The sequence below is a fragment of the Hipposideros armiger genome, unplaced genomic scaffold (genome assembly GCF_001890085.2).
Source record: "Hipposideros armiger isolate ML-2016 unplaced genomic scaffold, ASM189008v1 scaffold_472, whole genome shotgun sequence".
In the NCBI taxonomy this organism is placed as follows: domain Eukaryota; kingdom Metazoa; phylum Chordata; class Mammalia; order Chiroptera; family Hipposideridae; genus Hipposideros; species Hipposideros armiger.
In genome coordinates, this window is record NW_017731822.1 from 360,329 (window position 1) to 384,789 (window position 24,461).

The following is a 24,461-nucleotide window of genomic DNA, read 5'->3' on the forward strand; positions in this document are numbered from 1 at the left end:
CCGCCCCCATACACCTTTTCCTCCATCCCTTGTTCTTTTTTTAAAAACTACTTCATACTGAGATTATCTACTGTAAAGCACGTTCCAATCCTCCTTTGAATCTGTTTTTAGGAACACCACAGCTACTGCTATCACAAGAGTATGAACTTTTGTCCCCCAGTCCCTGCAAGCTCAGGCCTAAGAACGTGTCAGTGTTCTGGATGACACAGCTGAGAGGAGCAAATGTCTGTTCATTTTCATCGAGAGAGTGGGAGTTGGTGTTTTAAGGATCTCTGAGATCTCTGGAATGGGTCACCTCTGTAGACGGCTTTCTTCTCCGGACGGCAGAGAGGGTCTCATAACCACACAGCTCTCAGCCCAGAGGCTCTGCGTCACCAGGACAGGGCAGGGCAGAGGCTGTGGCCAGCCAATGAGAGCTCTTGACCTTCACCCTGACCTACTGCAGAGAAAGCCGCTGCTAACCCACTGGCTCATAACCTTTTAAGAATCTTTTTAAAGGCCCTTTTCCTAGAAAAATATGCATACTTGGACAAACCCAAAAACTTCTACATGGAATTTCAGGGCAGTCGTTGGCTTTCGAAAACCCACTCCGCAAATGGCCAGGAGCCGAGGGTCCCAAGTTAAGAAAACTGTTCTGGTTCTCTCTCTATGTACTTACGATGCTAACTTTCTAAAACTAAACTGAAAAATCTTTGTCTTAGAATAAGGAGGCACTTAGCTATGAACACCTCACTAAGGGAAGGCAAAAACTTAGAGTAAAAGAAGAAATCACTGAATCTAGATAGTCTTAGTAAGTACCACAAAAGTCTTTAGGGAAAAACCCTTCTCTCCCCTATCAGTGAGGCTCCATAAGTTAGTCTACACTCCGTCCTGCTGGCCTCTTCTCTCTCTACATGTGGTGACACATGGAAATGGGGACAGGACAAGCAGGTCAGTGGCTCGGGGGCTATCACGTGCGTCTCCTCCACCCACAGCTACCTGTGGCTCGGCTGGTCTCTGCAGGGCAGGATGCACAGACTCGGAGTTGCCATTGGAAAAAGACTCTGATCTGGAAGGCACTGGTGGCTCCAATACTCTGCCTGTCTGCTTAGACTGGGCTTCAGGGGAGCTGTGGTTAGTTTTCCTAAATCTATCTTCCACCTGCATCAGAGAATTAGAAGACATAGCTCAGTGTTAGTGAGGGAAAAGCAGATACCCAAGAAAGCCTGGCAGTGGACGGGCTCTAAAGAGAAATTTTGTATTCTTCAACTACAAGAAAAGAGAGGGGGAGCTTAAAGGGGGATGGGAGGTGGGGGAGGTGCAAGTAACCCAGGACTAGGGTTTGATGCAGGATAAAGAAATACTTAAGATAAAAATCAAGAGAGGCACCGTTTAAAATTTCCTCCTAGCAAGAATTCTAGAGTTGTACATGATGATAAACTAGAAAAAAAAGTTAAACCTGTCACAACCAACTAAACCAACACATTAAAGAATTATCATCAGGAATCCCACACACATTTCCTTCCACCAAAACCAAAGGCATTCCACAACAAGCAGGACATTTGCTCCCAGAATCTACTCTCCCGGAGCCAGACACGGTGGCAGGGCGCCACCTACTGGCCAGGACTCAAAGTCCTCTGGAGGCCGACCAGCTCCCCATCTTCCTAGGACCCCTGCACAGGGACTGCTTTGCCACCTCCTTACTAGGAGGCTCTGGGGGGCCCAGAGGCACTAGTTCTGTAACAAATCACGACCACCAAAAAGTCAGTAAATTGGGCCATCGGCGCACTTCACCCTCATGGCAGTTTTGGAAAAGTAGTTAGCCAGGCCACCAGGCCCCTTGTTTACGTTTTAAAGATCAATTCTGCCATTCATTCATCCCTCTTTCTGTTTGGCTGAGTGTTCAGTTCACCTGAGATTTGTTAACGGAGGCATTCTGGTCGTCCAGGGAAAAAACACTTCACTAGATAAGAGACGCTGGGCGGGTCCCTCATTTCCCTGAAACTAACTTCTCAGCTAGAAAACCTGGAGGGTGGGTCACCAGCGACGTGTGCGCCCCCTGCTAGCACTAGCATCATACAGTCCTTAAGAGGCGGGGCGTCACACACTCGTGTCTGGGCAGCACAGGAAGCAGGTACCTCTCGAGCTCGGTCGGCGGGCTCGTGGTGGGGCTTAGGGTCTGGGGCGTGGAAGCTGGGCTTGCTCCGTTCCGGGTGCTGCTGGAGCTGCGCGTGCTGTGGGTGCGGCCTCCTGTGGTCATGCTGTAGAGACAGGAGATATGCTTGTTCTTGTTGCAACTGCCTCTGGAGCCTCTCTGCCTGCCGGTGTTCCTCCATCTCCCGCCATCGGCACTCCTTGGGGAGGGAGAGGAGAACACTGAATCTATGGGACACTGCAGGGCTCGCCTCTTCTCCAGATTCACTCTTTCTCAACTTTATTTTTAAAGACCATGCTTTTTTCTCCCCCTCCCCCTTGTTTTATAACAAAGCAAAATGGCTGGGATTTTAAATAGCATATTACCTGCGGAAAAATCTGACAGCTTGTTGCTAGCCATTATATCACTGGACAGAGTAAGAGAGAACTGAATTAAATGTCACTGGTTTCGGTGGTTTCGAAAGGTGCTGAAACTATGTAAAAATCCTATGGCAAGTGCTTTGAACCTTCAGCCCTTAGCATTCTAGTTTGTTCACTGAATGCCAACTTCTGTTCAAAACCTTGTCTATCACCAAACGAGAACAGTTCAGTTATGAACAGGAAATGAGTAAATAAGTAAAAGCCACCTGGAAATGTGCCCCAAGCAGTAGGACCACAGAGGACGTCTCCACTTGAGCCTATCAGCCCACAGCACTAACCAAAATGGTGTGGTGATGACCACGGCTATGTCCAGATCAGGGGAGGGGTAGACACACGAGCCCTGGCACCACAGAACAAGACAGATACGGGGCGTTACCAGTAACATGGCCTGCTCCTGCAGCAGCTGCTGCTGAAGGGTTTCCAAGTGCCGCTGCTCCTCTTCTAGCTGTCGCCTGATATACTCCTGTCACACAGAAATTACCCAGCAATCAATTTATCCAAAAGGGAAGCATAAGAACAACCTGAATGGAGCACCGAGAACCATCTGCCCCAGCCGTCTTAATGGAAATTCACTTAGTGGTAACAAAATCTATTGCTAAGGGTTTTCCCAATAACTGCCAATAAGCCACTGAGATCTAGAGCCTAAAAAAAAGATGACATGCACTCCAGTCTTATACACCAAGGTGTTTGAAAGTCTTCTGTTAGAACACAGCTGTTATACACAAATGCTGGGTTTTAAATGACTGTGAAGTTCCTCTTAGGATGGCAGACCCCGGGGAAATCAAGAGTTTAATTAGACAGGAAACCAGAGGGTTCTCATTAAGAAATGTCTGCACATTAGTCAGTATTTATAACAAGTATAGGCTGCTAATTTTTAAAATCCCAAACTACAACCTATTTAATATTAGATTAAACACACATGATTTGTGTTTTCTCTGATGACACAGAAGGCACCTAGAATACCTACATTCTGGAAGTCACGGTCTTGGAGCACCAGACTCAGGTGACTTCTCACCAATGAACTGGTCCAGGCTTTTCAGAGTGTGTGTGTGTGTGTGTGTGTGTGTGTGTGTGTGTGTGTGTAGAGAAAGGAGTGGGTGGGAGTGACTTGTTTCCAATGGAAAGAGAATGATAAACAATGAAGACAGGTACACACATCCACAATATGTTATGTAAAGAGGAAAGATCCAACCTTGAAGCTGCATGCATATTTAGTTGCCTGGGAAAGCAAGAGACCTTGACCTACAACCTCTAGCAAGCCCTCAACCTCCCGTTTACTCAGTCACCTCATGTGAGAAATAAGTATCAACAATACTCCCTCCAACTCTCAGGACATCTTGTGAGGCTTGAATATTCTGAGATATAAAATAACTGAAAAGAACAAAACATTCTACAGACAAAGGAAGTTTCCTTCCATTTCAACAGGAAAGAAAGCTAACTACTCTAGAAGGGGAGTAGACTAAAAGCATCTATGAGGGCAAATTTATACTGAAATTCAGATTTCTTTATAGCGTCTACTGCAGACCATCCACTTATACCAAAGTGCACACCTTAAGATAAAAATAACCATACATCTGGGCTGAACAGAGTGTTAATTAACCAATAATCCTGGTTCAGAGAATTCTGGGTAACGGAAATTATGACATAAATTTCCTTAGGGAAATTTAGCCCAAAAGAGCCCATGTGGGGGACAGCACGTCTGCAAGGCCACTAGCCAACGCCCCTGATGGCACCCGGGGCTCCCGACCTGTACATGTGAGCCTAATCCTCCACAACACACGCTGTGCCAAGGGCTGCCCTGCGTGATGGGTGGCGTGCCCCAGCAATGACAAAAGAAAGGGATCTGACTCCCAGCTCCGCTCTTCTTTGAACTAGACAGAATTCAACCATAACTCAGTCCACTCATTTATTTTCTGCCTTCAAAACACAGGGACAACTGGAAAATTCACATCTATCCAAATTACAAAGGCCCTCACAATCAATGAACACACAGAGTGTAATTATACATGTACACGAACAAGCACACTTATGCAAAAATGACATGTTTCCTATACAGCTATCAACAGGGCAATAGTGACTTTTCAATAGAATAAGAAAAACAGAATAAAAGTGAATTCTGATGCTACTTTTTATAAAGAAGAGGTGAAGAATACTTGCTATACACAAAAGGGAATGACTGCCATTAAAACAATAAAGATTAAGTGTTACTTTCATATCATCCTCTCACAATCAAATTGTGAAAATTATCCCTAAGGTGATTTAATTTTTAAAAGTGTATATGTTTTCTCCTCTTTGTAATTCCCAAATATAAATTAGAATGTGAAAAAAACAAAACATACCAGTTAACTGGCCAATAATATCAATAAGGTAACAGATAAACAATATCACTTAAATTCCTAGGCAAAACTGGTAAGCATGCAGACCCAAGAAAACACAAGGCCTATAATTAGTATCAAAGATAATAGCTGATTAACCAAATTTGGAAGTTAATACCATTGTGGTTTTTTCTTTTTAAATATTTTAAGTATGAATTTCAAGCATTATTTAAATTGGTCCCCATTCATAACTTTTTTCTTTATTCAAAGCTCATATAACAAAGAGTGATCAACTCAAAGGCATGAAAGGCAGTGAGGCTGGTAATGGGACTCCCGCTAACACGAAAGATGACAAAAGGCAGTTGATGTTGTTTGCACAGGTGGTTCAAGGAACTAAGAGATTTATAAAGACAACTATTATGTGGCATTACCAAACGCTATACATATTACTGAACCTGATTTTTTTTTTTTTTTGTTAAACAAAACAACAACGTTGTTACTTTTTCTAATGCTACATAGTATGTACTGAATTATATGCCAGTATATATGAAATATTTGGTTAGCCAGTGGCTGCTTCCAACATTTCTCATAGAAATTTCTTACACTTGGTTTTTAATTTCATTTTTTTAAAAAAGGTTATCATCCAGATATGTGAGGTTTGAAGCATTTAAGCCAGACCCAAGAGGATGTATTAAGAAATTTTTTCAGCCATCATACTATTTGGAGACCATTTAGCTGGTTTCCAGAGGTTTGTAATGCATATTAATTTATGTATCTTTTTTTAAAGACAAGAGACTCCGTTTACTGGTGCACTTCCAATTGTGCTTCAGCATTTTTAAACCTCTAATGTCCTGAACTTGGGTGCATGCACACACATGCGTCTGTACTTTTTGCCGCAAATACCCCAACTCTGCAAAGTACCGACCCTCACAACCTCACTCACGCTGGAACGCTCCTTGTGAACTGACCTGTTCTCTCTCCACTCGCCTCTTCTCCTCTTCTGCCCGTCTCCTCTCCTCTTCTTCTTTCCGCCTTCTCTCCAGCTCCTCTAGGCGCCTCTTCTCTTCCTGCTCTCTCCGTCGCTGTTCACGTTCCTGCTGCCTTCTAGCTTCACGCTCTCTCCTTTGTTGCTACAGAAGGAAAGACAGATCGTCAGCAGGGACCTTCTGGCTATGGCTCTCATGACAGGTAGTTGACCAAGTTACAGGGCAATGCTAATGAGGGCGCATTGGGGGACCCCGTCCCTGCTGGCCAATCATTTCCACGCGGCCCCTGGGCCTGAGTGTACCAGCTTCCTCCGAAACACTGGTCAAAGGCGCTGTTTCTCTGAATCATTATAGGAGTTTGGTCTCATTTTTCAGTGGAGAATTCCCCATTCTCCACTGTGCCACCGCAATGAGGGGACAATCCTGAGTATCACTGCAGAGTTGCCCAAGGCCCTTAAATCAAAAGAAAAAGACTTAATAAAGAGAATAGAAATAAAGCAAAGAAAGGAGAGAAATGATTTAAAAGAGGGAAAGCAACACATATCAGGAAGACAGAAATTGGCCTCAACAAGAATAAGAAGTGCCACTGTTATTACTACGAATATAAAAAAATGATTGAGCACATGCTTACTATGCGATGAGCTCACACAGTGCTAAGTATTTCATTTTCCTTATTCCACTCTATCTAACACCATTCTCATAACAAACGTAGGAAGTAGGTATGATGAGAAAACAGGTTCAGAAAAGTTTAGTGACTTGCCCAGGGTCACCCAGCTGCAAGGGCCGCTCTGCCTCTTACGCCTATCCAGTAAACCAGACACCATCCTGCATCCCATCAGCAAGTGCAAAAGGTGCTACTGCAGCACCACATTCCAACAGCCTTTCCCAACCCAGGCTGTTCTATGTGACCCCACGGTATAGAGCAATGTGACACACTGGGCACTCATCAGGCTGCCTATCCCATCCAGCTCCAGGCACCTGTCTGTCAACAAAGCACATCCCCAGTGCAGAGTATAAAAATAACCAATTCTTCCATAAATATGAAAACACTGCTAGCCTCTCGACAAGCACTGCCCAGCAGCCCTCTCTGGGTGATGAAAATGCTATCTAATACAGTAGCCCCTAGTTACTACACACTTGAAATGTGACTAGTACAACTAAGAAACTGACTTTTTAGTTTTATTTCATTAGAGTTTATTTAAATAGTCACATGGACTAGTGGCTACTATACTGGACAGCACAGCTCTAGAGAATAAACAGTCATTGAATTTCTCAAGACATGGGGAACTGATATTATCAACACAAACTTTAATGTGACTCAGATTAACTATTAAACAAGAGAGTTTGGGGTAGAGCAGTTGGGGATGCAAGACACAGATATTTATACGAGTATAAAAAGTACGTACTTATAGTCTATTATTCCTTCTGGGTTTCTCCCCAGCCCTCAACTAGTATTCAATCTGAAGGTAGACACTCAAAAATTATTTCCTGAGAAATGTATAGACATGTCTTACATGTGGGATAATTGGACAGAAAGGATTCCTTGGTATCTGGTCTCTCTCAGTTGAGTACTAACTATATACATCATCATTATTCTCAATAAAGTTCTGCGTCAGCCTTTGGCCCCACATCCTCTCTTATTCCATACATTTCGTGTTTTGTTTTTCCCACTGTTTGCTCCTAGAATTCAGTACACAAAGTTCACAGCTTCCCTATGGGTGGGGAGGGCATGAAGAGAGCCACATCCGGTCCTGGTGTTTACAAACTATAACTTTAATGGCTCTGGCATCTTCATTAAATTCTAACACCTAACTGCCCCTGTACCACACACTTGCTGCCTGTCGCTTGCTGGCTTAATGCCTTTGTAATACTTCGTTTTTTTTAAGTCTTAGAAAAGAAAAAAACAAGGTAGTAGAGTCTGTTCAAAACCACGAGAGCCGGGCCTTCTGCACCGCCGCCATTTTTCTGTGGTTCGCACTCAGGGCCCAGCGGGAGCAGGCACAGCCCCAGCACTGCGCATGCCCTGCACCTCTGGGACCAAGAGGCTTTCCTTTTTAAAAAGTAGCTGCCAGAATGCAAAACAGGCACAAGCACCTCCCCCGCCCCAGGACTCCTAGAACAAACCCACACAGAAACCTGAGGGAAGACATCTGAGATCTGCATGCAAGCAGTACCCCGGGAGCCTTTCCCCTTCAGGGCAAATGAAGCAAAGATCTTTTATTTCCTATCGATTCCTTTTTCTATAGAGAAGCAAAAAAAAAAAAAAAAAACAAACAAACCAACCAGATTGGTTTTCACCACTACATCACTTACAACAAATATATAGTAGCTAAGAACACAACCATTTTTCTAACACTGGCAAAAAAAAAAAAAAAGATTCTAATTTGCCAATTGGGAAACACAAATTTCTTTGCTTTAAATAGACATTATTTCATTCCTTCAGATATTCCTGGCTAGACATGTTTTCCAAGAAAAACATCTTTTGAACTTTTTTGTTCAGTAAAAATACATGAAAAGTAGGATAAAACAAAAAGCCTTATAATAAGCCTGAAGCTGAACTGCAAAGAGGAATCTCTCTCATTCACTCAGCTTTAAAGCTAAAACCACAGGAGTGTTTTCCTTGAAGAGGGGAACATGGAAGCTTTCTGGGAGCTTCGGTCCTGGGCAGCGAGCAAGGTGAGGTGCACTCTGTCATTTTTACTGAGGCTCAGTGCTGTTAGGTTCTCAGGGACACTCATGGGCGAAGCTGGCAACAATCAGGACACTTCCAGTTTGTAAAAGAGAAGTGATTCGCTAGAATACACTGGGTTTATTTAGCAAACACCCAGGAGGCCGGGTAAGACGGGCTCACCTCTTGATGAAAGAAAAGAATCCACAATCGCAAGCTTCCTACACAGTCACAGAAACAACTTCCCTCAAAGTCAGTAGGACAAAAGGAAAACAAGAAAAAAGAAAAACAGAAGAAAGGCAGCCAGTGTCTACGCCCTTAAAACTCCCCCTTAGCTTCAGAGAATTCAAGTTCCAAGTCAATCAGGAAATGGCAGCAAATCAGGAGAAGCTAAATCCTATACACTGCATTTTACAACTCTCAGATACCAAAGTGATCAAAATGGGTTAAAGGGGTTCTGAGAAGTTTTAGTACCACCATGGAATCCTAGGAAGAGGACAGAAATGACTCAAGGGCCAGGGGTTTTGGTCCTAACTCAGCGGTCCTGGCACAAACCACTTCCCCTCTAGGAGCCTCAGTTTCCTGACTTGTCACAGCGTGCGGTGAAGGTGGGAGGAGTCTGTATTAGAATTCATCATGGCATGGAGTTTGGATGTGTTTTGGAAGAAGTCAATAGTTGGTATCTGAGTGGGGAAAAAAATGTTTTGTGAAGTCTCATAAGCAGTAAACTGTTAAGAGAATTATTCCTCTTGGAAAGATGTGGGCTCTACCCTTCCTTGCTCACACCCTGGGGAGTGTGCCCGGATGGGGTGTCATTAAAAGATAAACAGAAGGAGGGAAGTAAAACATGGAGATGGTATGTGTCTACATCAGCTGTCTCTAAAAGTGATAAACAGTTAATTGGAGTGTAGGGAAAAAAACTTGGACTTTTATTTAAAAATAGCTTTCCAGATAGCTATTTTTCATGTTTTATAATGTCCATAGTCAGTACAACAGCATAGAGGCGGCTATATCTCTTCAGATTACATGCTCCATTTTTTTTTTACTGATGGGATGCATGATAACAGCGTTTTCAAGGCCACTATTGTAAACAATGCCAGGGACCACAGACACACACACCTGCAGCAGCCTTGCCTGCTGCCATTTTCTTACACACCATGCTGCAGGTGACAAAACTGTTAGGAATGCTGCTGAAGTAAAGGTGCCACTTAGCTCCAGGGTATCACACAGAAAGAAAAGCCATGGTTATACTTGCTTTTTCCGCTCTTGTTACTTAATATATGTATAATTTTTTAAAAAATCTGAACGCAAACCCTGTCCCCATGTCTGCCGATGCCCTGGCTGTTAGCAGAAACACTTTAGATCCCCGGAGTTGTCACACTGAAGTCTGGGAGAAATGACTGGCTGCCACTCAGCTGCTGGCCTACGTGCAGTCCAGCACCTGACTCAAACCAGCCTTGAGATTCAAATTTCCACGATGTCTCCAGAGAAGAATGCAGGAGGTTGCAGAGAAGCTGAGAGCAGTGAAACAGTACCAGGACTGGCTTTGGGCAAGCTGGCTCACCGGAGGGCAGGGGTGATTGCAGGCCCAGCCCTCGCCCACACCCACTGCCCACCTCCCTTGGGTTGTTCAGTACCTCCAGGAGGAATCTGCGATACTCTGAGAATCCCACAATATCCTGCCTGGGTTGGGAGAGGGTGCAGGAGCAGGAGGTGGCACCAGCACGAGGGCACTGAGGGAGGTGGGCGTGCTTGCAGTCACACTGATTACATTTAGATTGTCACTTAATGGCCCTGCTGTCAGCACCTCCCACCGGGTACTCAGTTGTAGTTGTGCCTCATTCCACTATGTTCTAAATCTCTGTTGCTCACCTGTTCTAGGTGGCCCGTATCTGCTCCTGCTGAGGAGGGGTCACATCAATCTGGCTGCACGGGGTGGGGGTCCGCCTGCCCCACAGATCCATGCTTTTGGCCCCACCTTCTACCTCCCATTTTGAGGGATTTGTGGTAGCGGCCCTGTTATAGTCTTTACTCTTCCATGCGCTAATTACACAATTTGATTTCCTTTCTTCTTCTCATTGTCCTGTCATTCATACCATTTTTGGTTTTTCAGTCATTTCACTGGGATTTCTCAAGGAAAGGCAGTAAGCTTCAAGTTTCTGCTCAACTGTTTTCCAAAGTCAATGATTCCATTATCATGTAGTTATTTAATTAAAATAATTACAATTATTATAATAAGTTTAATTCAAAATGCACATCATAAAGTAATAAGTAAGCAAACATCTTACAAACAGGGACAGGCTACAACAGATGATCTCAGTTGCTAGATGAAAACCTCTGAGAGGCTCCTGTCTCCTGTGAAAGCACCACCTCCTGGTTACTAGACCAGCAGGCACAAAGGACCCTAAGCTCCTGGATAGCAGCAATCTTGTTTCACTCATCCCTCCCTCCCCTACCCCAGCAAGTATCACAATAAATGCTGTTTTGAATTGTAAATCTAACCCTCACACCACCCAGCACAGGATATGGAAGACAAAATCTGCTGTGATTTTATCTCCAACATTTCGCATCTGAATAAAGACTCAAGAATCTATCCTATCTCTATGAAATCCACTCAAATCAGAAAGCCATCTTTTCAAGATCACCTAGGAAGTACAGAAAGGCTTGAACAATGATTATTATGTCTGCATAATGCACCATACTTGACACAACAAGCTGTCTATGCCACAGGATGTTCGATAAGCCCCTTCAAAGTACTTTAGGGTGACTCTGGGTCTGAAATTAGAGATCTCAAGCCCAAAGGTCCAATTAAGAAGGGGCATACATTTCAAGAACAACACCTTTCTTTCCAGAGATACATCTAGGGCTACAAAATAACTGATTTATCCATTTGAGAAATATTAAGCACCATGGCTACAAAAAGATGAATCAGGCACAGCCCCTCTCCACCAAGATAAGTAGGTAAGGTAAGTCACATCCCTTTAAAAAGTCCACAAGACAATGTGGAAACTGGTAGGTGTCCCAGAGCTAGCACACCGGGCAGATCCTGGATGGGAGAGAGGCCAACAGCCAAAGCAAGAACAAGGCAGTTACCGAGGCCTCTTCCACATTATGCTCTAATATCTGAAATTGTAAATTGGACCAAGAGCAAGAATTTAAACTACAAACCATAAAACTCACTGCAGTCAGAAGAGCCCCTCAATTGTGTGTATATTGGGGAGGGGGGGGGGGGGGGATAATTAAAAATTAAAGGAAACCCTTAGTAAATAGATGATTAATGTGAAAAGCTGGCCTTTTGCAATAGAACCTCAAAAGAAAATGGCCAAAAATAAAGCATATATACCATCACCTAAGTAATACTGGATTAACCTTATGCCTGTGATGTCAAATAACAAAACCCGGGAGATTCTAATAAGCATGCCTTTTCAGGTTTACCCCGCTAAGAATGCTATATGTAATATAATCCTTTGAAGCATCTGCAAACTGACGTTATTATTATTTTCTGAAATCATTCTTTCTTTAAAAACAAAATCAAACAAAAATAAAAAAACTGCATGATGCTATGAAGTGATTTCCAAATCTCTCATATAAAGAGATTTCCTTATTACCTTAATTTTTCCAAGCATGCCTGAGTAAATATGTACTTTTCCAACAATGCTTTAATTATCTTGAAGCTCCCTTTCTAGTTTGGTATTTAAAAGCAATGTTTTCATCTCACAATTCTAAAAACTTTTCTAAATAGGTCATGGCGATAATAGTGCCATCCATTTAAACACACCCCACCGGACTCACTGTAAGTCTTTAGTAGAAACTAACTTTAATAAACCAGCCTATTCCTCAGACTCTGCTATTTCCAGGAACTCCTGAACTCATGTTACTGCACACACATACCACCACCTCTTGAGTATTTTAACTGCAAATTCTGATGCAGCCTTAGGAGAGAAACTATTTACTTCTCCCTAAAGGCCATTCTTCCTGTTCTTTAGGCAACAAACAACATTTGCTGAATTAAACTAATTCTTATAAAATTTAAATATAACTGAACACTAGACTGGGGCACCAAAAGAAGATAGAAGAGCTTATAGGAAGTTCTGAAAGACAAGACAGTGCCCCTCTGTAAAAGGAGGAAGCTGCAGACATCACAGAGCAAGGCCTGGGCCCGAGGGGTACCTGCATGCCCAAGGCTATGATCACTGCAGACATACAGACAATGAAGCTGGAACTGTGCTAACATGTGCTCTTGATGTTAGACACGAATGATCAGCCAAACAAAGGTCTTCATGTAGACAAAGGGGGGTGAGGCACAGTTCCTGTTTCTTTCAAATGCACGAAATCACTGTTGTGGTAAACGTTCCTCATTTTTGCTCAAAAAGTTTGATTCTGACTCCTATCTATATTTTTTAAAAGATAATTTATGGACTGTGAGAGAGAGAGAGAGAGAGAGAGAGAGAGAGGGAGGGAGGGAGGGAGGGAGGGAGAGAGAGGATATGAATGAGTGTGCTGTCATGATGGTACTATAACCTTCCTTCCACGATCTCATAGCTAAGACATACGTAACAAATATGGCAGAGTTTACTAATTTTTTTCTTAGAAACGTCTATGTTTTCCTTGTGTTACAATTCAGCTTCAGTGCTAATCCCATTTCACACAGAAAAATATTTTTCTCCATAGCCTCTTTAAATAGCTTAAATCTGATTGTATTGGGTTGTCGGAAAAGTCATGATGTCTTTTTTGCTTTTCATTGCAAAAATGCATCATGACTTTCCCTATAACCCAATAGAATAAGATGGTCTATAAAGGGGTCAGCTTTAATACAGAAGCTTTTCTTTTTTTTTTTAAACTTTATTGGGGAACAATGTGTTTTTTCAGGGAACAATGTGTTTTTTCCAGGACCCATCAGCTCCAAGTGCTTCAATAATCTTGGCTGTGGAGGGCGCACGCAGCTCAGCTCCCAAGTCCAGTTCCTGGTTTCAGTCTAGTTGCTGGGGAGGGGGTGTGGTGCAGCCCACCATCCACTATCCCATACGGGAATAGAACCGGCAACCTTGTTGTGAAGAGCACACACTCTATCCAACTGAGCCACCCGGCCACCCCGCTTTTCTTTCTTGATAACCCTAATGGATTTTTAAAAACTGAGCAAGACATTATATTGATAGTGTCTTTGATGCAGAAGCATTGATAATTAAAAATATAATGAAATAATAAATTTTAGTCTCTGGTTAAAGTTATTTTACAAGCCAATATAAACTATTTTATACATTTAAAAAAATTTTTTTCTCTTGTTTTCCTTTGTCTTTAATTTCTTCCACTTCCACTCACCTCTCTAAAACCTTAGTCACTTTGGAATTTACAGAAATGATAGAAACGAATGTAACCGTGTGTCCTATGGTAACAGCAGCAGCAAAGCAAATAAAGTGCTGGGCTCATACTAACACTGACCCTTCCCTGGAGGGGAGCAGGTTCCCCCAAACCACAAGGTGATGATGGCAACTCCAGGGCTAAAAGCTTTAAAAGTTAAGATTATTAACAACAGATTATTTTTTAAAAACCTGCAGAAAGATTCTGAGATAGACGAATCCTGAATATCCCGTCAGCAATGATCAAGAATAGAAAGGGAGAAACAAGTAGAAAAAATGGCCTGGCAGGTCCACGGTGCTCCTGGCGGATGTGACGGCCAGTGTTAAGAGTCTACAGAACACAGGCGTGGATGAGGTCATCTCCACATGGGGTGGGCTGAGGCTGAGAAGGGAGAGGAACTGCTGTTTTCCCTTTTATAGTTTAATTTTTAAGAGGAGGATAAGTTCTAACCTCAAATGAGAAGTCTGATTTTGACTCTTATCTATATCAAAAATATCATTTATGCACAGTTTATTAAAAAAAAAAAGAATGTGTGCTGTCATGATGGCACCATAGGCATTCTGAAAATAAATCTTCCCCTAAGAAGTTTGCTTTCTTTTTCTTGAAGCTGACTAAAAGTGGCACACCAAACCACAGACAAATGAACCTTGCTTTTACCAATAATTCACAGTTTCCATGAGGTCAAAATGAAGAAGTACAAACTAGGAGACAGGAAACTTAGTTAAAAATGTAACAGGTTCAAAAACATCCAAAGTACCCCAACTAAGGTAGTAATCTTGTCTCAGATTACTGACTGGGTTTTCTCAAAGACAACATCTTGTCTCATAGTTTTGCTAACACAGACAAACAAAGAGAAAACATGCTAATCAAATATGTGGGTGTCATGGGAGTAGGGAGAAAGAGTTAACAGGCACCAAATCAAGGTTCAATGAAAAAAAGAGCACAAAACCATTAGGACAGAAAGACAATACAATTAAATATTCTTCATTATTGCTCAAAAAGGAAAAAAAAAGAGAACAGAATGAGAGAAAAAGCTGTCCTGTGAACAATTTTTATGGAAAAAAAATTAGACACAAATTTCTATATGAGCCAAAGCTGTGATGCTATATCTAAATATGAAAGGTAACATAGTAATACTAAAATTTTTGATGAAGGGAGATCTTTATCATGAGGAGTTCTGGATTTGGATAATATGCCTCAAATAGACTGAGAAGCACTGAGTGTACCCGGAAGAGAGGGGCTGGGGAGCACAGCCACACCTCTGCAGAGCTGTGAAGGACAGGACAGGAGTAGATGCAACTACCAGGATGAACTTGGCTGCATGAGCTCAGCATCCCCTCCTTTTCCTCCTGGGACCATTCAGAAGCAACAAAGACAATGGAAAACATACACAAAAGCGTCATTTTCCGCAAAACTGGGAGACATACTCAGAAATATTTGCAAGATCTCCAGTTCACACAGGAGCCAAGGAGGAGGAGGCAGAGAAAAACAAAGGAGAGAGAGATGCCAGCAGCAGCAAATTTCAAAGAGCACCAAAGGAAGAGTGGAGTATATATACAGACAGATTTCTCAAAGATGCAGGACCTGTGAGCGGCAAAAGCACTAACTCTTACCCGCAAACAGGGTTCAGAAAGAGCTAGGGGCTGTGGCAGCAGAAGTCCTTTTCCCCAGTGGGCCTGATTTGGTGGCAGTTGAAAAGAAAGGACATCTGCACTGTGCTTCCCACAACCTCAACTTTGGGACCTTTTTTTTTTTTGCCAGGTGCGGATAGAAAGTTATCTATTCTTTCAGTTTTCATTGTCATTTGTCTGATGAGTGAGGGTGACCATCTTTATCTACTTTATTCCACAAACATCTCTGACTGAACCTTTCATGCCAACAAAGGGCTACAAACCATTTATGGCTCAAATAGTCCCTAACTGCCTTCTGAGACCAAGTGGGCAGACAGTGCTTAATTACCCAGGCTAATAAAATGGAGCTAGCTCATCAAGAATCCAAACCAGTGGATTCTCTCCATGCAAACATTCCCCATTTCAGTACCCAGTTCCCCGTCTCCTGATCAAGAGGTGACTCTGAGTTTGAACTTCTACTGAGAAGCTGGCATTAAATGACTAATCGATGCACGTGGTCAAGTGCAAAGTTCTAATTTAGAGACATCGCCCTCATTCTCTAGTCTCTGTAGCTAACAAAACAAAATGGCTTTACATCTTTCGTCCCTCTCAGAGCCACTGTTGGCCCTCACTTGGCAATCCTTACTCCCTACCGTATACAGAGGCTACAGGATGGACACTCCCATCATAACCACTGGCCCTGAAAGCAGTTTCCAGCTCTAGCTGATCCAGTCCTTGGCACTTCAAGTCATCAACCACCAAACTAGCCTGCATCCTGTGCTTACGAAAAGTACAGCCCCGGTTGACAAAAGACAGTAAAGAATACCACATGCTCTAGATAAACGACTAGAAATAGCCAGAGCCTCAAAACTCAAGCATTCCCATGTAGTAAGTCCAAATGGTCGACATGCAACTTGAACAAGCCTTGGAACCCACTCCGTTATGTTCAGAGAGCATTGAAAACCTTCACAAAAATATAACAAGAGTTTGCAAATAAACTGCAGAAAGAGTCACATAAACAGCAATGCTGTCTCTACTACAGAGGAGGGTTATGGCCTGTGTTTTCTTCCACAAACCCTGGCTGAATATTTCCAGCCTCCTTGTTAAACAGGCGCTGGTCTTCTAAAGTGAGGGCAAATTACAAAGTTCTCAGGATTCAGACTGCAAACATGGAAAACTAAACAAAGACCCCCCCCACAAAATGTACGCTTCAGTAACTGGGGTAAGAGCATGTGCTGTCATTAAATAAACTGCAGGATATAGTAGCAATACAGGGAGGGCTTTACTCTTATTTGGGATTCCTTGTGTGGAGTGAAAGACAAAGGTGAAGCGGTGAGGTGTGTCCATTAAATGGGAACAGAAACTATTATGAATGAGAAATTTGGAGCTGTGAAATACATCATAAAAGGCAGCCAGTAAAAGAAAATCAAAAGACTCTTTTGAGCCCCAAGTGAAATACAGGGAAATAATGTTCCTGTGAATTAAAAATGAAAAGGCGGTGGGTAAGCCCACCGCCAAGGTTAATATTGGGTTGTGGGAAAGTCATGATGTATTTTTTCTCTGTTTTTCGTTGCAAAAATGCGTTGATTTTCCCGACAACCCAACAGTAGTAATGAGTTAAATGAGCGGGCAGTACAAAGGTATTTCCCCACGGCAGGACATAACTAATCCCCCATTTACTACCAGATTACAGAATAGGATTTGCATTACACCCAATATAATTCCTTTCTTCATCCCTTACTCTTAAATGTACCTGAAGTTAAGACAGTTAGAAAAAACCTAGCCTTTGTAGAAAAATGTGGTTCCTGTGAAAAAGTCTGAGGTTTCAGGAAAATATGTACACATAAAGTTGAACCCAGAGGCCAAGCATGGAAAGAAAATCAGGTCAAGCCTGAATTAGCCAACTGAAACCACAATGGAATCTGCCTTCCAGACCGGGATAAGGCTGTCTTTGGGACCTGCAGCGCTGCATCTGTCACAATGTGATGCTGACTGTGTCTTTGACGTTTTTCCAAGTGCGAACAACTTTGCTAAGACCTCAAGGAATGCAAAGGCCTGCCTTGTCCCAAAGAAGCTACTGTATAGCTAAGCCGAGGTGGGGGGCAGGTGTGGCCTCAGGAGTCTACAGAAACTATCCCGGTGAGGGGCTGCCGACCAGTGTGAATGAAGACGGAGAAAATCAACTTGGACATTTCCCTTTTCTACCTCCTCTAGCCGCCGCCTCTGCTCCTTCTGCTGCTCGATCCGCTTCTGTCTCTCTGCCAGCAGCTGCCGTTTATACTCTTCCTGCTCCCGGAGCTGCTGCTCCTGCAGGAGCTGTTGTCTGCGAAGAGCCTCGGAGCGCTCCTTGTTCTCCTGCTGCAGTCTCAGGAAATCCCGGCGAAGGGTAGACTCACCAGGCACGTTGACAATGGAGCTGGAAGAGGAAGCAGGGTCGTCAGCGGCCGCTCGGCCCACCCGCCTAGATGCCATGTGGTCCGAGATGATGTGACATTCGGCCTTTCCACACTCGCCCTCTCAGTGAGTTCCTCCCACTCCTAGATGTGACAATAAACCCATGGGAATAACTACATCTCCAACCCAATAGTATCTATCTTCTTTCGTCTGTTGCATAAATATCTTAAACCTCTCCTGGATGTTTGCATGACAAGACATCTCCACTGAGGATTCTCACACCAACTCAAACACTGAAATGAAACGTTGAAATCACCTTCTTCCACACTCAGTCCCTCTCTCACCATCTTACTTCCCATCAGTAAAAGCAACATCACGCACTGGGTCTGCCGGGACAAAAGGAGCCGCGATCTTCCGTACTGACCTTACCTTCGTCTTCTTCACCTGCTCCACCACATCTGGTCACATATCCCCTCCCACTGTCCTTATTTCCCGGGGCAGACGCTGAGCCCAGTGGGTCCCAAGAATTAGCCGCTGATTAAGCAGCTCCATTCCTAGCTGGTCTCCCTGCTGAGAGTCACCTCTCCACTTCCAAAACACCCAGCGTAACCTAGCAAATAAATCTCCTTCAACGGCCTCTTTCATTAGATCATGCTCCTATCCAAAACAACTGTATTGCTCATGAAAACAAGTTCAAATTACTCTACAAATTTCAGTCTCAAGTGGATTCAAATCTACGTAAGAAGAAAAAGGTATCATGAAGCTTTTCCCAGAAATTCTGTCTCTCGATATGCTCTCTTCAAACTCCCATCCCTGCACATGGGTCCCCACAGGTCTTCCAGCACACCCTTCCATCCTCCTGTGTTCAGTTAGTTACGTGGAGCTGCCGGGCAAGACCCATATTAATACTATAAAATCCCCTACTCTTTGACTGATTGTGTCTATGAGGTTCATGCTACCAAGCTGTCAACCTTCTCCTGCACTGTACGGTGGGAAGCCAGAGACAACGGAAACACAGACCATAAGGCGGATCAGGACAGAATATGCCTCACAGAAGAAATGACATGCTGGTCCGCACGCTTGTGGGAAGAGCAAAACAAGCAAAGAAAAATGTTCAGAGAAAGGCTGCTGTGTTTTCCAGCGGGGGCCCTACCAGCCCATGATGAGGACAATTCTTTGTGTGCAGGACCGTTTAATACACTACAAGACATTCGCCATCCATGACTCCTGGACTAATAAATGCCAGTGGCTATCTCCCCTTCCCCAGGACCAAACCCAACCCCACACGTTTCCAAATGACTGGGGGAGAGGCAGTAATGCACTCTTACCCACAGACCACTGAGTAGAAGGATGGGGGCGGGGAGGGCTATTTATAGGAATATCTCAAAAAATAGACAAGAATGGAAGGTAGTGAGACACTTTAACAGTAATTTAAGATTCCTTCATACTACATAGGCTTGAAACCCCGCATCCCTCTTCACCACGCGGGAAGCTGAGCAGCGGCTGTGTTGTTACCTCGGCTCTCCTTCCTGTTCAGGCACTTCCTCCTCTTCTTCCTCGCTCCCACTGTACTCATATTCAGTTTCATCTATTGAAAATAAAGACAAGATAAACAGGGCAGTTCAAAACCATGACACGTGCATGTATAGGCAAACATCTCCAAGAGTGTCATGGCAGAAAATAAACAATGTGCTCTTTGTGACAATGACGACGTGTATGGAGCACGAGGAGCACGACACCAAGTTCCCACAGCGAAAGGCAGCCATTCCCCAGGCTATCTTTCTTGGCCAGGGAAGAGCGGATCTGGCTGCATTCGAGACAAGCCCTGTGGGAGGCACTGCACATGCAGGGCTGTGAGGGGGGGCCTCCAGAGCCTGTGACACAGAAGTGGCCCAAATTCAGAAAGTCCACTTTGATGGCAAAGCTTAAAAGGAAGAGATTTAACTGCCCCAACTAAGGGGTCTAAAAAAATTTATTTGGTTATTTTTAGCACTCAGGGATCCACTTAGAATGCAGCAGAGAGAAAAAAGTCTGCTGGGCTGACAAAAAGTGAAGCATTAAGTACTTAGAGCAGAAAAAACAAAATCGAATGTTCCCACAACTTATAAAGGTGAAACCAGGAAAAAAACTGATGAAACAATACAGCAAAAGGAGACAGGGTTGGTCTACTTAGACCAGGCTAAGCAGAAGTTTCAACGTGAATAACACCCCTTCACTTCAACAGGTTTTATACCATTTTCCCAAAAGTAACTGTCCCTTTTATTTGACCCTTAACTTAATGTCAGTACTTGGCTTTGAGTGAACAATTTCACTCCACAGAGTAATCAAAACTAGGAAGGTTGAAGGCATTTATAAAACAAGGTCTATTCACACAAAAATACATTTCTAACTTTTTCAGTTAGACATAAAAGTTTAGAATCAGTTTCCCAGTAAGAAAAACGAGACTGAGAACTTAAACTACGGTTCAGTCTGCATTATATACAACTGCAGATATATGCCATCCACACACACACACACCAAATCCATCAGTCCATATACGTGACATTAGTTCTTCTATACTGGACAATCAAACTTTACAATTTTAAAGAACATAAAAATAGGCTAGCTTCCAAGGGAAATTCCATCCTAAATAATCTTTAGAATCCTTTAAATAGGTACTCTGTTAAGTTCCAAATTTTGTGTGGTCAACTATTCATTACTGACAAGAGACTGAGGTCATTTGGAAGATAAATAAATGCAAAGAGACTTGAAGATGAGAAATGAAGGTAAAGTACCCCACTGTTCCCACATGCAGAATGTAGGTGATGAGAAATACACGAGAGGCTCCAGGTTAAGGCCTTAGTAAATACCTGGCAATGTTCCATGACTGTTGGCTATTAATAAGAAAGTTCTGGGAAAATGATCCAATATGCAAATAACCTTTTCTAAAAAAGGCTTTATTTTGTTGCAAACTTTAGTTCACTTCGTTACAACTGCATAGCTCAATGTACAAAGGGTTAATTACTTTTATGAGTGAATGTATCGAAGAGCAAAAAGTCATTAGGACCATCGGTGGTGATGTAACTCCAAACACCAAAGTTGTGTAAAGCTGGAATGAACATGTAAAAGGCTCAGTACAGGCCTCCAAAGATGACTGTGACTGACTCTTTTACTGCCTTGAACTTGGCTCTTTTTAGTTTCTTCTTTGGCCTTAAAATCCTAGTGTCAAAAAAACCTCATTACAAGGCCCCCATTATCCAAATGCTGTTCTGTAAAGTTGCTGCACAAATGCACAAAACAGAAAGACCAACATGAGCTACAGCCTCAGAGAGGCAGCTTTCATGATGCTGGTGAGGAAGCTTGGTATGCACTTCACAAGACAGGTGGGCACAGAACACGTACAGCTATCAAACTAAGACACTAGGAACAGAACAGGACCTTTAGCAAGCTAGGAGCACATCTGTGCTGTGTGTGGTAAGAAAAAGGGAGTCCAGTCACGCGTGCGGACAGGCCTAGGCACAGCACCGCAGCCGACAGCAGTAAGGCTCCCTGGCGGTTCTGGAGCAGGACAGTGCCAGGGCGATGCTCACAGCTGATGTTGAGTAAGCCCTGAGTGACACGTGCAGAAAACAACATCCACAATGAAGTAGAAAGTGCAGCGGCACAGACGTGCCCCTGAGGAGGACCAGGAAAAACATGCCGCGTGCTAGCGGCCGCTGTGCCTGTGGTGTCAGCCTGGCGACACGCCGCGCAGCTCCGGCGACTCTGCCTGGAGCCAGGCTACACACTGGGCCCTGCACTGATAGGCAGGCCTGCGATAGGCTACTCGAGCACCGGCCGAGCAAACACAGGCTCATGGTCAGGAAAGGAGTAGCCTATTCTAGTTGGCAAAACCCCCTAAAAATTTCTTTTAAGAAGAAAATAAAACAGGTGTGATACCTTTCTCTCCTCTCTTCTTCCTGGTCCGGTCTATGTGGTCCTTGAGCTGGATTCTAACTTGCCGTTCGTTTGGCTGATCCCTTATGAAAGGATGTTTTAGAAGCTGCTCTGTGGAGGGCCGCTGCATGTAGTTCTTCACCAGGCACCCTTCTATAAAACTAAAAAACTTCTTTGACCTGTAAGAGGAAGTACAAAAGATGATCAGATTTCTACCACCAAGGGCAGAGCTCCAAAATATCAGTAACTTATGAGCCTGAAAACAGAGGCCTCAGGGTCATTGTGAACACCCTGCAAATGCTCGGGAATGAAGCGGGGGACACTGGGGACCAGGAGCATGCCTTACACACGGTTTACAAGTTACACCATATCACTGACAACACGCCACAGACATGGAGGAAGTCCAACTTAAATGAACTGGGTTTATAGCTAATGTTGCTTATTTATCATTTGGTCACAAGGGTGAAGGAGGCGAGGGGGTAAAGGGAAGCTTTGGCTAAAATGAGGGCAGACAGAGGATAGATGCCTGGAACCTAGAAGGCGAGGAGACACACAGAGATAAGAAGCAGAGTAAGTGACCAAATGCTGGGGCTCTTGAACATGCTCATGTGACATTTCAATCAGAGTCTCAAACTGGTTTATTTATCAGCTGTCTAGAGGTGGAAATGATAGTTTTGAAGGGGGCAATGACTCTGTCACTAACATTTACCCAGCTGGCCACTTGGATTTTTGCCTGCTTCTCAGGGTCTGGCTCGTGAAGACCTCAACCCTTGCGTTGGTCCTGACACCCTTACCCATCCTATCTGTTGAGACTCAGCTCAGGCCTCTTTTGCGAAGCCTTTCCTGGCAACACTCCACACCCCACCCCCAGGTGAGGAGCCTTGCTTCCAGGGCGCCCTGCACTTAACAAACCATGCAGTTACTGGTCTGTCTCCCTTGCTGCTTGTCAGCAATGCCCAACACTGAGCATGGCAGGCCACAACAGGTGTGTAATAAATTTTTGTTGAATGAATGAGTTATTTAGTCTTTAAAAATGTGATTTAGAAAATGAGTTCAGTTCTTTCCAATTATTTCACTGCTTTTAAGAATCACTCTCATTGTCCTGTAACTCCATTCAACCTTACTATTTTTTCAATTCAACAAATATTTATGAATCAACCATCTACATTTGTTTATGCTAGACTCATAAGAAATACACACAGGAAATAAAGTGAAGGAAACATATACACAATAGCCGATGTATCATCAAACTTACAAAGGAAGAAAAAGGAACTACTGCTATAGAGGGTCAGACATCAAGGAAAAGTTGGGCCTTTGAGAGTCTAAAGATGGGAGGGAGAAGCCATCATTCCAGAGCAAGAGGAACAACAGCAATGAAGGTAAGCAAGTGTTAAAGGTAACAAGTTGTTTTCTGATGCTAGTAGGTAATGTGGGAAAGGAGAGAAAAAATAGGTTGGGATCAGCTCAGACAAGGGCCCCCAAAGTCACTCAAAGAGGTTGTTACTTTATTCTGTGGTTAATGAAAAACACGGAGGATGCTACACAGTTGTGCTGGAACGCTCTAACACAGACTCCCAAACCCCGCAGCCCACGAGGATCATTTCGGGAGTGCATTAACAATACAAATACCTGGGTCACACCTCAGACCCAACGGAGCAGGAACTTTGAGGCTGCAGCCCTAAATGAGAAGATTCCAAAGGGCGTCTCATGTACCATGTCTACAGATTAACTGGGAATTAAGGGTCTACAATGTATTCTTTAAAGTCAACTATCATGTTCTGCTGGAAGAGTGTCCACGGGCCATCTTTTGAAAGCTACTGATCCAGAAACAACAGGAGCTTCTGACACGTGGTAGACAGAAAGACAGCAGCCATCCAGGAAGAGGGACGTGATGTCTATAACCATCTTGTCCCTTTAGAAAACGTGGGTAAAATGAGAGCCATGATGTAAATGGATGAAAATGCATCTAATCAAGTTTAGCTGGAGAAAGTCTGCTGTGAGAACACAGGAAGAACTGGTCATCATCTGCGTCCGTCTCTACCTCACTGTATTATACACACAGTAGTTAACCCCAGTGATGCACAGAATCATCCGAGTGGGGCCAGCTGATAAGACTTGTAAATTGCGAGGCACCTGAAGACAGAGCATAAACTCCCTTTAATAAAATGTGACAGAGAAAAACAAAGGGAAAATAAGTATTATTCAGTTTGGCATGAGCCAGATAAAGTGACCCCAGCCCCATAGCTCACGCCTTGCTGATGTCCGCTATACACATTTGGTTTCCCTAGGTTTGGCCCCCCAGGAGATCACTGGGGCTGAAATATTTGCAACTGTATGGCCTTACAAAAAAAAACACAAAAAAAAACCCGCTCCAAAAACTGGTGAGCGGAACCAGACAACCTCGTTACCTGGACAGTATAAAAAGAATGAGAAAACTCCAGCCAGCAGACAAAAGGTGGGGAAAGGATGGGGAAATGTGTTAGGGGAAAGGGCAGTGAGGACCAGAGAGAAGGAAGAGAGAAACAAGAGTGAAAATACGTGCGTATGTGAATATACTCAGAGATGGGAAAAGGAAACTACAGAACATCAGAAGATAAGCAACCAAGAAAAGAATAACAGCTAAAAAAACCAAATCCGGACTAGAAGAAGGCTTAAAATTGAG

General features: G+C 43.5%; 1 protein-coding gene across 29 annotated transcripts in view; it reads right to left on the reverse strand.

Moving 5' to 3' along the window:
* MAP4K4 (mitogen-activated protein kinase kinase kinase kinase 4) overlaps positions 1-24,461 on the reverse strand; it is a 192,994-nt gene that overhangs the window by 31,540 nt on the left and 136,993 nt on the right. For 12 of the 29 annotated variants that reach the window (XM_019666489.1, XM_019666505.1, XM_019666498.1 and 9 more), the window contains 7 exons: positions 21,803-21,978; positions 19,400-19,472; positions 17,696-17,906; positions 5,837-5,998; positions 2,930-3,016; positions 2,118-2,333; positions 979-1,140 (listed from right to left, as the gene is read on the reverse strand). In XM_019666489.1, coding sequence (XP_019522034.1) covers positions 979-1,140; positions 2,118-2,333; positions 2,930-3,016; positions 5,837-5,998; positions 17,696-17,906; positions 19,400-19,472; positions 21,803-21,978 — 1,087 coding nt within the window. The remainder of the gene's footprint in view (positions 1-978; positions 1,141-2,117; positions 2,334-2,929; positions 3,017-5,836; positions 5,999-17,695; positions 17,907-19,399; positions 19,473-21,802; positions 21,979-24,461) is intronic. The other 17 variants (XM_019666503.1, XM_019666508.1, XM_019666509.1 and 14 more) reach the window with 5 other exon arrangements.